Here is a 17276-nt window from a genome sequence, read left to right as displayed (position 1 = left end):
GATTTGGATGATCTATGAATTTGAATGGGGACATAAGGTTGGAAGACCCCATTAATCCTGGGATGGGATCCCCCTATTTTGAAAACTGCTGAATCCTTCCCTTAACAATTACATATTTGTGTGAATGACGAAGGCACATTCTGTCATACATTCTCACTCTACTGAGAAAAACCCACAGCATTCGATTAGCTGATAGGAAAAATTATCACAGATCAAAGCAAAATATCAGAAAATAGCCATAATTGGTTGATAAAGTCCTTCTATAGGAATAGGAGTTGAGGTTAAGTTTGGTTTCAAATGAGTGAATTGATTTTTGCTGGGCATAAAATTGCATCTAAATATCAGTTTTCCCCACTTTTTTCTGTAATGCCTAAATCAATTCATTTGTTTTTTCTTAGGATGCATTGTAATATTGTTAGAGGCAACATATTACATTTAATTTACGATCCCAGTTGAATGATTTTTGTCTCACCTGGAGAAGTAAAAAATAAAAGAAGAAAAAAACCAGTGTTATCTCATTTCCATAATGATTACTTGCCCCCCTCTCCCCTCCCCTCAGCCATGGTCTATTGATTTTGAAACTTTGAAAGTTTGCATGCATGTATACTTGTGTAATAAAATCAAATCAAGATGAACCCAAATAATGCAAGAATAGTTATTGGTAAACAATTGAATGGTTTTGATTGTAACTATACTAAGATATCAGTAAATGATCTTTTTTATGTATGAATTCATTAAATCATAAGCATTTTATCAAATTGAGAGATAAATTATTAATCCTTTGAACAAACTTAAATAGTGATCAACTGATTTGTACAGTTTGGAACTCTTTTGTAAGTGTTAATTTTTATGGTACCAAAGTTTAGAAATAACCCCAAAATGCTGACTTGAAAAATAAGAGTATTGTTTAGGGGTGAAGGTGTGGCCATGAGAACTTAAGAGATGTCAAAGTAAATTTTTCGTGCTGTCAGTTTTTTGAAATGGGAGATATTACATAAAAGGGTAATGTAAAGATTGATGTATTTATAATGAATACCGATAAAACAGTTCTTTGTTAGTATTTAATGAGATATTTGGGTCAAGCTATTAAATTACCAGAAGTGGTATTTAATAGACAGGACTTATACCATCAGATAAAACAAAGTCATATACATTTTCACAATTTGTTCCTATTTGATAACTCGCACTATTCCCTTTCAAAATGTAGGTTTTCATGATTTACTTTGAATTGATTACATGAGAAACGATATAAAAGGCGTGACAAAAATGATATTCATATTTTAAAAATTATGATTTAAGATATACAGATATATATGAAGTTTTGTTAACTTCAAGATATCAGATTTTAACATGAAAGAGCGTAAGACAAAAAACCTTGAAAACCAATATTCAATGTATTCTTATAATTGCTTTTTTGATAGACAAGATTGTCACAAATGTCTTAAGTTATTCCTTATGGTTCCTTGACTTTTATCAAATTAATTTCAGTTGATTTAATAAAGAAACATAACTTGAAATCTGGAACATGATTTATTTTTGTACTTTGTAAATTTCGTGTGTACTGGTAAATGTTAAACAGCATTATGACCATCTATACATAAATCTGCAGTCATGCACTACAGTACAGAGTTGTACAGGTACATGCACACATAAATCGTTGCTGCAGTAAAATGTGTTGTTTTCAACTGTATTAGATACTTCTGCAAGGGATTTTATTCAGTTGTACTGCTGGCAAATTGATGGCATTTGAATACACATATTATTATCAGGTATGTGTTGTTGTTGTTGCTTGAAGTGGTTATTTTGATACATTGTACATGTCATCTAGGTATATTTTTATGCAAACAGCTGCATCCAACAACCTAAATGCATACCAGTAATCATGACATGTATGGCCACACAGTAAGTCCTTGTGTTGGTTATTTTTGTACTTTTCCAGTATATATGTTGATGGTGTTTATTTGCATATTTTTCATATCTTGACTTACATCTAGAAATTGACAATGAGGGTCGGTTGAAGACAAAACTTTACGACAAAAGAGATGATTTCAGCTTTCCAATTGTGAACTTTCCATTTCTAAGTAGCAACATTCCAGCAGCACCTGCATACAGGGTATATATCTCCCAATTGATACGATATTCCTGTGCTTGCATTTCCTATCATGATTTTCTTGATAGAGGGTTACTGCTTACAAGGAAGCTATTAAACCAAGAGTACCAAATGGTGAAGTTGAAATCATCCCTTCGTAAATTTTACGGACGCCATCACGAGTTGGTTGACCGTTATGGAATAACCGTTTCACAAATGATATCGGATATGTTCCTTACGTCGTAACTACAATCCCCTTCCCTTTCATGAATTTGACTTACCGAATTAGACTATTTACCAGATTTGTAATCACATAAGCAACACGACGGGTGCCGCATGTGGAGCAGGATCTGCTTACCATTCCGGAGCACCTGAGATCACCCCTAGTTTTTGGTGGGGTTCATGTTGTTTATTCTTAAGTTTTCTATGTTGTGTCATTTGTACTATTGTTTTTCTGTTTGTCTTTTTCATTTTTAGCCATGGCGTTGTCAGTTTGTTTTAGATTTACGAGTTTGACTGTCCCTTTGGTATCTTTCGTCCCTCTTTTATGAGATCTATACACAATTTACATGTAATTGTTAGAATACCCGTTTTCTTTGCATCTTAATTACAAATTATTGTAGGTTTTATTTGTTAATTCAGTGTTCTCTTCTGTTTTTTTTATATAATTTGTATATTTTGACCATCAATTTACAACACTTTACAAATTGACTTTGTGATTCTTCAGTTAAATACAGGTACCCTTTGATTCTTAGCTTTTTATTCTCCTTTGGCTCTAATTCACTTTAATATATATCTACTTGCCTTAAATGTGAGTTTTATACTTCAACTTATAAGTCTTTTTCTAACTCTTAACAATATAAAATCCCACCTGCACTTTCTCAATAATATTTTTACAGTGTGTTGTACTACTTTTGGGTCAAATTATATCAAAAATTTTGAAAACTTCATCAGCTCTAACTCAAAATATGGACAATTCTGTGTTCTGGACCAAAACACTACTTGACTTTCAAATTCATGACCCAATTTTTTTTACAGTGTAATTTCATCCCCCTACTTGCTATTTGAGGCATAAAACATGAAGAAATACATTTGGAAGGGGTATAAAACAAATTGGCAAGAAACACACTGTCCACACCAGGTACTATATTTGTGGACAACGAAAATGGACAACGAAAATCAAAGGATGATAAAACTGTGTACTCAGACCAATACCTGATACATCCCTATAGTTTCTATGCTAAGTGATAAGGTTGACTCTAACTACACCATGACTAATATTCTCAAGCTAATATTATAAATGATCATTTAAAAAGGAGACATTGACTTTTGTCTCCAGTGAAAGAACTAAATCTCAACTAATTGTATAATTTTCACAGCATAAAAAAACATTTGTTTGCCAAAAAACATAAAATTCCAATTTGATTGTTGCTTTATCACATTTAGGTGATATTTTTTCCTGTAATCCAAGAGACATTATCTGAACAATTGGAAAGATATTCCCTGATTATCAATCATTCAGGGAAAATCATAACCATTAATTTCTCTAATGAATGGGTCACTGGCATTAAAAATACCCCAAGGATGAGGGGAGATTAATTTTAACAGCATTTGATGTTATCATGGTGTGTTGACAGATGGCTATTTTGATGGCTGGTCAGTAACTCCTTTCTTTGTCATCTTGCCTTTTTATCTTTTTGATTGGTCAAATTTATTTTCTGATTAATGAAGCTTAATATTTATTTTTTGGTGGCCTTTGTTATTTCTTATTTAATGGCTGAACACTTAGTTTGATGAGAATGAAATTTACGGCAATTTTTTCTCCATCAATTTTAATTTTTGACGTGACAAGTCCATTAAAGGTCATTTGGATGACATACTCGGAAAATAAGATGTATAATGTACTTTATGCTGGCACTTGCTCAAATTCTTTTTTGCAAAGTGACATATTCTTTTTTACTTTTTCACATTTCTTTGTTGTATGTTGTTAGGAGTGGAAATTTAAAATAAATTTACAGTAAAAAGTAACACTGTTAAATCAGCAGCTTGAAATAGACGTTTCACAGGCCAATATTTTGAAAGTTGTTTAGACCAACAAAATGTAATTGCTTAGTTCCCACTGACACTAAGATAACTGATTTGCAATTCTACCGATTGTGTCCTGTTCCCCATTGTGACATTTTGACATTGTGTAGATTGACATGATGGGTGATGCAGGGTTAGAATGAGACCCTTACCCTGTCAATGCACATAGCCTTGCTCCTTTTTATAAGACCTGTATCAAGCATGAATATTGTGTCCATTTTTGCCCAAACTGTTCAGGGATAGACCTCTGTGGTCATATATATCGCGCTTGGCAAAGCAATTTATGGTTATCTTGATTCTGTGTTTTCTTAACTGATTGTTTCGATTTGAACACTGATAAACTTCTGTTGCCTGAATTAAAATCTTTGTCATTGTTGATATATATACTACAGCATCATGACTACATGTATTCTACTAATTTAATTAAAATATGTTTTTAATAGTAAAGTGATCAATATATGATAGCAGAGATGAAAAAGAATAAGTTTGTTATGAAACCTGGAGAGTTGAATTTTTAGTTTTGAATAATGGCCGTTAAAAAAAAAGTTATGTTAACTTTAGAAATTCATTTGATATTGCTGTACCCTTATGACTTGAAAAATGAATTAAAAAAAATCTAAAATACAGCCTTTTGCAGGGAATAAAATTATTAAGTAGAAATAAAAAACTGTCTGCGTTAAAATTGAGATAGAATTTAAAAAGGTACTTATTAAGTTTTTAGGTCAGACATTTATTAAATGGGAACAGTTTTATCTATAAATCAATACAAAATATATATGTATTTAAGTTCAAGTTACTTATATGACCTTTAAAGGATATGATAATCAAATGTAAGGGAGTAGGTCACAGATTTCTTGACTAATAACTTTAATCCATCTTAAAATCTCAAAATGTTCACACTTTTTAACCATTTTACTAAGTGCATATGCAGTTTCATGTCCGTTTCATATGCAACCAATTAAATGATTGTGCATATAGATACATGTACTTGATTGATATGTACTTTGACATGCTGATGATGCAGGCTCAGCAATGTTAACATTCCAGACATTCTTCAAGGCATGTCAGTGAATACATGTGGTCAGTTGTTTCTCAAGCTGACTTCAGGACTACAGCATGTGTTATTTTTGAAGAGCACTTGAGTTTTTCCCACGCCCAATATATTCATTCATGTTTGTGTACTAATATAGTTTGTTCTAGTGACATTTTCCGTATACTTAGGAGATAATTTCTTGACTGCCAGTAAATAGCCATAATTACTGTACACTTCCTGTAATTTCACTCTCTAGTAAACATATTTGTTTTACTACAGCGTTGGTCAAGTTGTACTTTTGTAGTGTCTTTAACATGTTCTGATTTGACTTTGCTGTTTACAAATATTGTAGAGATAAACAATTCTCTGATCATAACCATAAAACTTGGATCTATATGAATTTTACTTGATGTTGGTTGGGAATGTCACATGCATGAATTCATATTGAACACATGTATTTTTTACATGGTCACTACTCCCCCCCCAAAAAAATAATAACAAAATAAAATAAAAAAACTAACCCAAAAAACATCAACAAAAATTATCAAAACTAAACAAAAACTTAAATGAAATATTTATAAGAGGCTTCAAAATTAGGTGCCCACCATTAACACAAAAAATATAAATATAGTCATGTTATTCTTGTACATTGATCTTTTAAAATGTTCTTTATTTTATTAACATGACTTTTTCCATTAATAAAAATGTTCATGTTGTTAACAAGACAGATTTTATAGACATTTTATATTTAACTTTAAAAACATAGCTTCAATATGCTCTATACAAATATACAACACAAGTACAATTGATCTCAGTAAGGAGGAAAACAAATATTTACAAGAATGAAATGTAAACTTTGAACTCAACTGTAAATACACCCATAGAAAGAATTTTATTGAATGTTAAACTTTTATCTTTTTTATCTTAATAGATAGTTTCACATAAATATTTTAACCACAAGTTATTTACTTTTGAACATGTGATGACAGTGTATTTTAACTTCTGTCAAATCATAATTGGATCAGAAAATAGTGCCCCAAGTTACTCTGTAGTCCACTTGTATGCTTAGAACTTCTGTATGATATATAATATGGTTTTCATGACCAAGACACATGATTCCTCAAATAATCGTCATCTAAGGTACACCTATAACAAAATGTTTGGAAAGCCATAAATATAGATTAAACAATAAAGTTGTAAATACTTTAAATACATGTAAGTGAGGATTAGGCAACCCCATGAGACACTGTTCTAAAATTTTAACAGCTGAACCTTTTTATATGTGTCTATCTTTCTCTCTTTCCACTTCTGAAATACAACAGTCATTCCAGCTATACTTGCATATTCACCTTACAAAATGTTTACGGATGCCACCATGCTTTGGGTGACCATCAGGAAATATCTCCTTTTATCATTACAGAAGATAACAGACGTTATTTACTTGTAGTCTAAATCCCATCCTCTTTCCCCCAAATGTTACATCACAGAGTGAAACTTGTCACCAAAATTTAACAAGGCATGACCAACAAGATTGGTGCCATTGTTATATTAGGAGTTTGGAATCTTTTAACTTCTGGAAAACCTGAGCTCACTCCATGGTTTTTAATGGAGTTTGCATTAGTTATCTGTGTTGTGTTTTGTAGATTAATGTTTGTCTTTTCATCATGGTTTGTCAGTTTTTTTCCCACAGTTTTCCTCCCTTGGTATCTTGTTTCCTTTTATCATACATGTTTTCTTGAAGCTGTTATTAAATATGTTTGTGTTTATGTTGCATTGGTTGCATTGTCCATATATCTTTCAGGATGACAAAGTATTTGTATTTGAATATTAGATGAACATTGCTGCCTATCAAAGAGTTAATATAAAACCTGTTGTAGGATATCAATACAGCTAAATTTTCAAAATTTCCAGGGGGGGGGGGGTGGGGGGGGAGGAGGAACTTATGCTTATTGTCATAAATGTTTTAATTTAATTCTATTTTGTTTGAATGAGTATATGTATATGCTTAAATACCTGTTTAACTTATATTTTAAAATGCCTGTTTGAAGTGTTCAAGTTATAAAATAAAGAATTTTAAAATCCAGGTATAGACCTCTCATGATATTCCCCATAAATTGGGATAGTTTTGAAGGTCGTGTATTATATACCACATGCAAGGGCTGTATAGCCAATCAAGGTCATGAAAAACTTCCATCGTTGTCGTCTGGGATTATACCTAATCGCTAATCCCAGCTGACCCGGCCAAACTTTTGCCACATTCAACAATCACTTTTTATATGACGGCAAATTTTGAAAAAAATTTCGTCGTATATTGCTATCACGATGGCTGCGTCTTCGTCGTCATCGTCGTCGTCCGAATACGTTTAGTTTTCGCACTCTAACTTTAGTAAAAGTGAATAGAAATCTATGAAATTTTAACACAAGGTTTATGACCATAAAAGGAAGGTTGGTATTGATTTTGGGAGTTTTGGTCCCAACATTTTAGGAATTAGGGGCCAAAAAAGGCCCAACTAAGCATTTTCTTGGTTTTCGCACTATAACTTTAGTTTAAGTTAATAGAAATCTATGAAATTTTGACACAAGGTTTATGACCACGAAAGAAAGGTTGGGATTGATTTTGGGAGTTTTGGTTTCAACAGATTAGGAATTAGGGGCCAAAAAAGGGCCCAAATAAGCATTATTCTTGGTTTTCGCACAATAACTTAAGTTTTAAGTAAATAGAAATCAATGAAATTTAAACACAATGTTTATGACCACAAAAGGAAGATTGGTATTGATTTTTGGAGTGTAGGTCCCAACAGTTTAGGAATTAGGGGCCAAAAAGGGACCCAAATAAGCATTTTTCTTGGTTTTCGCACCATAACGTCAGTATAAGTAAATAGAAATCTATGAAATTTAAACACAAGGTTTATGACCATAAAAGGAAGGTTGGTATTGATTTTGGAAGTTTTGGTCCCAACAGTTTAGGAAAAAGGGGCCCAAAGGGTCCAAAATTAAACTTTGTTTGATTTCATCAAAATTGAATAATTGGGGTTCTTTGATATGCCGAATATAACTGTGTATGTAGATTCTTAACTTTTGGTCCCGTTTTCAAATTGGTCTACATTAGTTTGATTTTGACAAAAAATTAATCGGTTGGGTTCTTTGATATGTTGAATCTCAAAATGTACTTAGGTAGCACTCCACAGTTAGAAAATAGAGTTAAAAATGAGCCGCAAAATGTTTTATCATCTCCTATTCCTTGATTTCTAATACATTAACCTAACTGTTTGTGTTGTACATGTGCATATGTATGTAATCAGTATCTTCCATAGATTCAATTTTCAAAAGTTAAAAGGATGAAAGTTAATTCCTTTCATGTGTATCCATGGCAACATTCTGCATTTATTTACCATAGAATATTGCAAAAAGGGGGGTGAACATGTCATATATCCCCCCAAAATTTGGATCAAACTAGAATTTCAATGCCTTTGAGTGACACCTTTTTAGAAACTGTTTTCTTAAATCTTCCTTATGATCAAATAAAAATTGGGTGTCTTTCGCCTCATTTTTTCGTAAAATCCAATCACAAAGTTCGTGCGATAAAAAGTTGGAAAAAAACATTGCAATAATTGCCGGACCAATGTATGGTATGGACATGCAAATACGGACTGTCATACAGAAAACAGCCTATATTACATACATTACATAACCTTGATGTTCATATAAACCCAATACAAAGGCTATTTTAATACTCAGCTATCCAAAAATGAATTTTATTGCACACTAGCTCTCATATTTGAAAAATCCACAGGGGCCAAAATGCGAAACTACACACCTAACTGTGGAGTGCTACCTTAATTATGGTAGCACTCCACAGTTAGAAAATAGAGTTAAAAATGAGCCGCAAAATGTTTTATCATCTCCTATTCCTTGATTTCTAATACATTAACCTAACTGTTTGTGTTGTACATGTGCATATGTATGTAATCAGTATCTTCCATAGATTCAATTTTCAAAAGTTAAAAGGATGAAAGTTAATTCCTTTCATGTGTATCCATGGCAACATTCTGCATTTATTTACCATAGAATATTGCAAAAAGGGGGGTGAACATGTCATATATCCCCCCAAAATTTGGATCAAACTAGAATTTCAATGCCTTTGAGTGACACCTTTTTAGAAACTGTTTTCTTAAATCTTCCTTTTGATCAAATAAAAATTGGGTGTCTTTCGCCTCATTTTTTCGTAAAATCCAATCACAAAGTTTGTGCGATAAAAAGTTGGAAAAAAACATTGCAATAATTGCCGGACCAATGTATGGTATGGACATGCAAATACGGACTGTCATACAGAAAACAGCCTATATTACATACATTACATAACCTTGATGTTCATATAAACCCAATACAAAGGCTATTTTAATACTCAGCTATCCAAAAATGAATTTTATTGCACACTAGCTCTCATATTTGAAAAATCCACAGGGGCCAAAATGCGAAACTACACACCTAACTGTGGAGTGCTACCTTAAGGTGAAATTTTTCCCCTTCTGCATCAACATTTTTTATATTTTCTGTGTTCTACTAGCTGTTACGATGAAAGTGGTACCTTAGTTTTTAAAATTGGTTCAGTAATAAAGATTTTATGAAGGTTAGCAGTTGATGTTGAAACGCGACAAAAAGTGATTTAAAAATAAATGCTGGATCATAGTGAAAAACCCCAAGTCTGTCTCATTTTTGGGGTAAATTTCTAAAACTTTCCCCTTTTTTTTATTTGAAATTATAAAATTACCTTATAAGAGGACAAATTGTACAAATTTTAGGTGTTTGAAAGCACTTATAGGTAATTTTTGCTTTGAATAGCATACCTAACATTGGTTTAGAAGCTCTCAAGCAGGGTATAAATTTCTAACAGTACTGGCATCATTAAATTTAATTAATGCCAAATTATAATATAAAATCCTGCTAAAAATGTTTATTTGACTTATTCGCATTCAAAAATATAAAGCGATACATTCTGAGATTATCATATAAAGCGCAATCTTTGGTTACAAGGGCACAGCTTACGGAGTAAAAATTTAAGACCGCAACATGTCTAAGTGTCAAAATGTGTATACTTGGTTGCTAAGGACAGTAAACAATAAAATTAACATAAATTGCATTCCTAGCAGTTTTTTTACCTTCAGAACTAAAACAAGAACATAAAAGACTAAAGATTTGTGGTCAATCTTATCTTAAAAAGTGCATTTCTGTGCTTTCTGATGTGCCATAAGGTAGCACTCCACAGTTAGAAAATAGAGTTAAAAATGAGCCGCAAAATGTTTTATCATCTCCTATTCCTTGATTTCTAACCTAACTGTTTGTGTTGTACATGTGCATATGTATGTAATCAGTATCTTCCATAGATTCAATTTTCAAAAGTTAAAAGGATGAAAGTTAATTCCTTTCATGTGTATCGATGGCAACATTCTGCATTTATTTACCATAGAATATTGCAAAAAGGGGGGTGAACATGTCATATATCCCCCCAAAATTTGGATCAAACTAGAATTTCAATGCCTTTGAGTGACACCTTTTTAGAAACTGTTTTCTTAAATCTTCCTTATGATCAAATAAAAATTGGGTGTCTATGCCTCATTTTTTCGTAAAATCCAATCACAAAGTTCGTGCGATAAAAAGTTGGAAAAAAACATTGCAATAATTGCCGGACCAATGTATGGTATGGACATGCAAATACGGACTGTCATACAGAAAACAGCCTATATTACATACATTACATAACCTTGATGTTCATATAAACCCAATACAAAGGCTATTTTAATACTCAGCTATCCAAAAATGAATTTTATTGCACACTAGCTCTCAAATTTGAAAAATCCACAGGGGCCAAAATGCGAAACTACACACCTAACTGTGGAGTGCTACCTTAGATTCTTGCTTATTGGCCCAGTTTTCAAGTTGGTCCAAATCTGGGTCCAAATTTAAATTTCATCAAAAATTGAATAAATGGGGTTCTTTAATATGCCAAATCTAACTGTGTATGTAGATTCTTCATTTATGGTCCTGTTTTCAAATTGGCCTACATTAAGGTCCAAAGGGTCCAAAATTAAACTAAGTTTGATTTTAACAAAAATTAAATTCTTGGGCCTCTTTGATATTCTGAATCTAAACATGTACTTAGATTTTTGATTATGGGCCCAGTTCAAGTTGGTCCAAATCAGGATCTAAAATTATTATATTAAGTATTGTGCAATAGCAAGTCTTTTCAATTGCACAGTATTGTGCAATGGCAAGAAATATCTAATTTCACAATATTGTGAAATAGCAAATTTTGTTTTAATTAGAGTTATCTTTCTTTGTCCAGAATATTAAGCAAGAAATATCTTATTGCACATTATTGTGCAATAGCAAGATTTTTTTTTAATTGGAGTTATCTTTCTTTGTCCAGAATCAACTTAAATCTTTGTTATACAGTCGGAAAGCAAGCCCTTAGAAACGACCGTTGTTGCTACTTTCTTAAGACAACAATGGAACTGATATTAAAACCCGCCATTCTGAAATTGCGTTAATTTCGCGGAATTTTGTTTTGACGCCAATTTGGAAGTTTATCCCTTTTTCAGTTTCCTACTAGCCATTAGGGTCTGTAATATATTTATTTCGATTTGTTAAGCATGGATTATATTATCAACAGGAATAAATTCTCAAACATGTCAAATTGGACGTCTTTTAACGATCCCGTAATGCCGTTGATCCGGCGTCGTTTAAAATTATTTTCTTCTCTTTTTTTATAGATTTAATAACAAAGACTATGTACTATACAAAAAATTAATAACACGTATTTCAAAATAAAAATAAAAGCATCAAGTATAACGTTCTATCACCCCTTGGGAAACCCCGTTTTAACTAAATTCCAAAATAAGGACATTTTTTGACATTGTAGTTTTTCGGTCTTACACATTGATGTCACCTTGCATCTAAACACAGTCAATGTACACATATTTAGTAGGTTTGTTTGAAAAAGTAATGGGAGATCAGCTGTGAATATTTGACTGGATTAATATATTCTCTTTAGACTAAGTCAGTGAAATGTATGACTTAACTAAAACAAGGTAAGTAAATCGTATACTGTCTTTGCTCAACACTAACTGCTTTAGATGACCGACATAAAACACATTTTGTGATTTTAAGGAATCCTGCAAAAGTAAATGAAAAAGTATTGTCCTAAATTTGAAATTAGGTAGCCAACAAACCATTTGATTTTCTGGTGGGGTAGGGGTTGGTGGCTATTGAGTATTGATTGTAATATAATTTGTTGTTTTACCCTGAGAAAACAAATGTTTCTTTTACCCTCAGCTGCCATTTAATGAAATGCTAAAATTGAAAAGAGAAGAATTGTTTTCAACTTGTCAGGGGAAAAAAATCCATAGTTCCCCCTCTCTGAAAACAAATGGTTGCTGCCCAAACAATCTCTTTCAGAGTACCATTTTAATCAATCTTATTCAAAGCTTTATCATACTGACATGAAGTGTGACTTAATTTTGACTTGTGATCTAAACATAATTGTCCACTTAGCCCCCAGAAACTGCTCTGAAATACTTTCACATAAATATAAAAATGCATGTTATTAATTGTAATTTTTTTCAAATAGAAAAAGAAAAATATTACTGAGTCTATTTTAATCTTATTCATTTTAAAGTTCATGATTAGCACCATTTATTTATTGGTTTAGTGTGTCATTTTATAATTTGAGCCCATTCATTAATTTAAAAACTATAACTTGCATGAAATCAATGAGATAACATTTATTGATATATTTAGATTGTTCATACAAAGATTGCAAATAATTTTCCTTTTATTTAAAACAATGAACAGAAGATTTTACATTCAGAATACTTTCATTATGATCTCTTTTAAGTTTGAATGAAAAAGGTAGGACCTACTTGCAAGTGTCAGAAATGAAAAGGAAATCAACTCTTGTTTTTTTTATCATTTTCATACTGTCTTGATCCATTATTCATGAACATTTAGACTACCCCTTGTATAAATTGAGTAGACATTTATTTCTGTGTTAAAATAATTTGGTTGCAGCAGTAAAAATACCTACCAAAACATGAATATTAAATTAACTCTTGGAATATTAAATTAATATTAAATTATTAACCCTATTATGGCACATAGGGACACATCTAGGGCCTATTTCACTGGGACTGAGTTCTGAAAAGTGATAAAATGTGTTTCTCTATTTTTTGGCACATGTTTATAGTATCAAAATGTATATACGAGATTATTTTTAATAATATCCACTTGTAAATAACAGCATATGGTGTTTGATATAACAATAGTTTTTCATGATAGTGTCAAACAAAGGGACGTAACTCGTGAATTACCGTCGGCCCCGCTTCGTCAGAAATATCGACACTTCTAACTGGCACATTTGCGTATCTGTGCATATCAACTGGCACAAATTTGACATATCATAGTCAAAGTTATGTTACATAACATAATTTAAATTCAGCATAGCTTCCCGAGAAGTTAAGAAAGAAAATTACGATTTAAATTTTTTTTGACCACATTTTTTGGTCAACACCTACACTTTGAAGACATATTATGAAAGAAAGAAATGAGTTAAATCCATAATTGAGTTAATGAAAATATTCCTTATATACTCAAGAATGTTCACTTAAAAGCAAATCAGTTTTAATTCATTGTAACAGCTACAAATTCAAAAAAACGGGCTTCCCTTTTTTGGTTAAAAAAATGCCCATATATGGTAATCACATGACGTCCATTGTTGCTTTAAGAAATGGGGTCAAACCGGGGTCAGCTTTCCGACTGTATATACAATATACAATGTATATTCACTTTTTACTACCAACTGATAAATTTTAATAATCTTTACCATTCAGTGATAACACGCAGTTTTTTACATCTTAATATTTTATGATGTATTTAAATGAGTATTTATTGTTGCAAACTCCAATAGAATATTTTAATTGAGATTAGTTTTGGAATAAGGGAAAGGGGGATGTGATTAAAAAATTGGGTTCAATTTTTCTCATTTGAAATTTCATAAATAAAAAGAAAATTTCTTCAAACTTTTTTGAGAGGATTAATATTCAACAGCATAGTGAATTGCTCTAAGAGAAAACAAAAAAAATAAGTTCATTAGAACACATTCATTCTGTGTCAGAAACCTATGCTGTGTCAACTATTTAATCACAATCCAAATTTAGAGCTGAATCCAGCTTGAATGTTGTGTCCATACTTGCCCCAACCGTTCAGGGTTTAACCTGTGCGGTCGTATAAAGCTACGCCCTGCGGAGCATCTGGTTCATTGTGGCGTCAGATATTTTGTTTTATGAAGTAAAAATTTTACGGCAACCTTAAATGTGATATCCAGTAATGGTGGACAAATAGCGATAAGGTGTATTGTATGTACATGCATGTTTACCATTGAAATGTATTGTTTTGTGGAATGTGGCCATCTGGTGAAATTTGAAAACAAAATAGTGTTTTTTATAACATATGAGCGTGTTTAGTATGATTACTTATCTTTTCTCTTGACCTTATTTCTTAGAATCATTAATATTGTTATAATTACCAACCATTAAATGCAGGTGAAGTGTACTGTCTGTTTAATTAAAGTTCAAGATTTATGTGCCTTGATTTGTTTGAAAAAACTTAAGTTGATAGTTTAAAATTATAATTTTTTTTGGTATGAACTAAGTTATCTACCAGGGAATACAGCTATTACATGTATTAACTTTCCAGAGAAACATGAAAGAACGTCCATGTCACATATAATTAGTTGTGCTTTCAAAGTTTTGTGCAGATATCATATGGCCTCTGCAACTGTAACAGAAAATATGGTAGACACATGTACATGTTGTATTTGTTTAAAAAAACAAATATCTATCTTACAACATTTGTGCATTCTTTAAGATAAATTATGAGTCCATAAATTTGGTAGTTCTGAGAGAAAAAACAATGCAAACTTAGTTTTAACTTCCTTACGCAAATAAGTTTTGATAATTAATTTTATGCTCATTTGAAAACATTACTTTTTATGCAGTTACATATCTTGTATTTGGCTTTCCAAATTTGTAGTCTTCAGTTGGGCTGATAAAATTAACTTCAGGTTTGTAAAAATGAAATAATTTAATTGATTTCATTCACCAATTATTATAATTCTACAGATTGTCAATTTTTTTTAACATTTAGAATTGACATTTCCTATTGTCAGAAGAACATCTGTTCAGTTCATGTAGTAGAATATCATACAGCACATTTATTTCTTATAAATTATTAATTGTTCAAGTAATTAATAGTATTGAAATGGGTAATTTTACTGCTAGAAATAGTCTTTTACATATCTATATAATATTATGTTTTCTTTAATCCAAAGAGGAAAATACATGTGATAGTAAAGGCCATTGAATCTGTTCTCACACTTAATACGTTTATCAATCAATCATATATTGAATGAAATTGCAGATATATCTAGAAAGACGATTTTCTGTGCCCCTGCCCCTGTCCCTGCGAACAAAATGAAAAGTCAGAAATCTGTGTCAGGACTATGAACACTGAGGTGAACACAAGTTGGTTTATTATTAAAGGAAAATGTATTTTAAGGGGGAAGAAATGTGGTGAAATTCCTTGGCAAAATCTAGACTATGATCTACTTATTAAAGTCAATTTGTTTGTACTTCAATTTTTTTCCTCCTATATTTAAGATTTTAATTTCTATCGATCATTAATATAAAATGTTAAGTGTTATATAGTACAGTGTATGTGTAGGCTGTTCTATTTATAGATCTGTGTTGTTAGTCACTCACATGTTAAATTATTTTGTTGGCTCTTTAACTAAGGTAGACAGTGCAATACGATCACTTATATTTATATGATATTGGAAGGAAGAGGTGGTACACATTTTTTCTCCCGTGAAATGGATTTTAATTGTGGATTATTAATTATTTGACTTTTGAAACTAATTATGATCATGAATTTGTTATAATTAAATGTTTAGTGTAATGTTCTGAAAGTGATTTGATTTGAGAATTTTTCTTCTATACTGGATATAATTTTGGGTTAAATACCTGGATAAAATAAACATTACAATATAAACAAATCAAAATATTTGAAGTGACGGTGTGGAAAAAATTGAATTTGTGCGTTATATAATGTAATAATATGAAGGACAGGTGCAGATCTCATAGTCCAAGTCAAATTCTTCAACAAGGAGAAACTGTCAACATGCAGGTTGGTAATCGTTATTTGATCAAACATCTTTTCACTCTTTTAGTGACAAGATTTTTATAATATTTTTTTGGGGTGATAAATTTGGGGGAACGTTGTCTTTGTCACGGACAGACAAGTTAAGTATATGTTCACAAATGATACAATGATAGACAGGGGAAAATTTTCACATTTTCTATGTAAAAATCTTCAGTTTAAAAAAATGAGATGTATTTAAAAGAGCAAATTAGAATCCAAAATATCTTATGAATGAACTACATGTATACCTTAAAATATGATAGGAAAATGTGATTATATTTTATTGAATTGCAGTATATTAGGAAAAATTGTTCAGTCTTAGGTCATATCTTCTGTGGTCAATATATCTAGTTACATAATTATTGATATATTCTTTGGTATATATAATTTAAAGCTACCTTTATGTTAGGTGAGAAATTTAAGGTGAGCCAAAATACTATGAAAATGTTATATGACCCGCTTCCTTCTACACGTACTGTCATATTAGAGACAAGATTAGTAAACAAAATAGTACATATTTTTCCAGGTAATATAAAACATATTAAAATTCTTTGATACTTCTCAACCAAAAAACAGTTATGAACAAAAAAAAATTGCACTGAATTAGCATCTGGAAAAATTAGTGTTTCATGAAGCTTTTAATCATAAATTCATAATTTTAATAAATAACCAAAAAAGTTGTTTTTGGCCCAAAAAGTACCATCCTTTCTGGGTGCTAATAAAAGCCTATATATGCCAGCCTACAGTTGCTGAAAATCATAAATGTTTTGCTTAAAAATCCATTTTTCTGATGTATTAATTTAATGTCGTAACACC

The 17276-nt window shown here is 31.3% G+C and overlaps 1 protein-coding gene across 3 annotated transcripts in view; it reads left to right on the top strand.

The window, feature by feature from the left end:
* LOC134721779 (breast cancer anti-estrogen resistance protein 1-like) overlaps positions 1–17276 on the top strand; it is a 48635-nt gene that overhangs the window by 6175 nt on the left and 25184 nt on the right. Inside the window, exon 1 of one of the 3 annotated variants that reach the window (XM_063584987.1) lies at positions 16058–16445. The exons of the other annotated variants lie outside the window; for them this stretch is intronic. Coding sequence (XP_063441057.1) covers positions 16377–16445 — 69 coding nt within the window. The 5' untranslated portion in view covers positions 16058–16376. Of the gene's footprint in view, positions 1–16057; positions 16446–17276 lie in introns of those variants that run through there. 3 annotated transcript variants of the gene reach the window in all.

This window comes from Mytilus trossulus, chromosome 6 (genome assembly GCF_036588685.1).
Source record: "Mytilus trossulus isolate FHL-02 chromosome 6, PNRI_Mtr1.1.1.hap1, whole genome shotgun sequence".
NCBI classification, from domain to species: Eukaryota; Metazoa; Mollusca; class Bivalvia; order Mytilida; family Mytilidae; genus Mytilus; species Mytilus trossulus.
The sequence above is the reverse complement of the archived record's forward strand: the minus strand, read 5'-3'. Positions and strand labels throughout refer to the sequence as shown.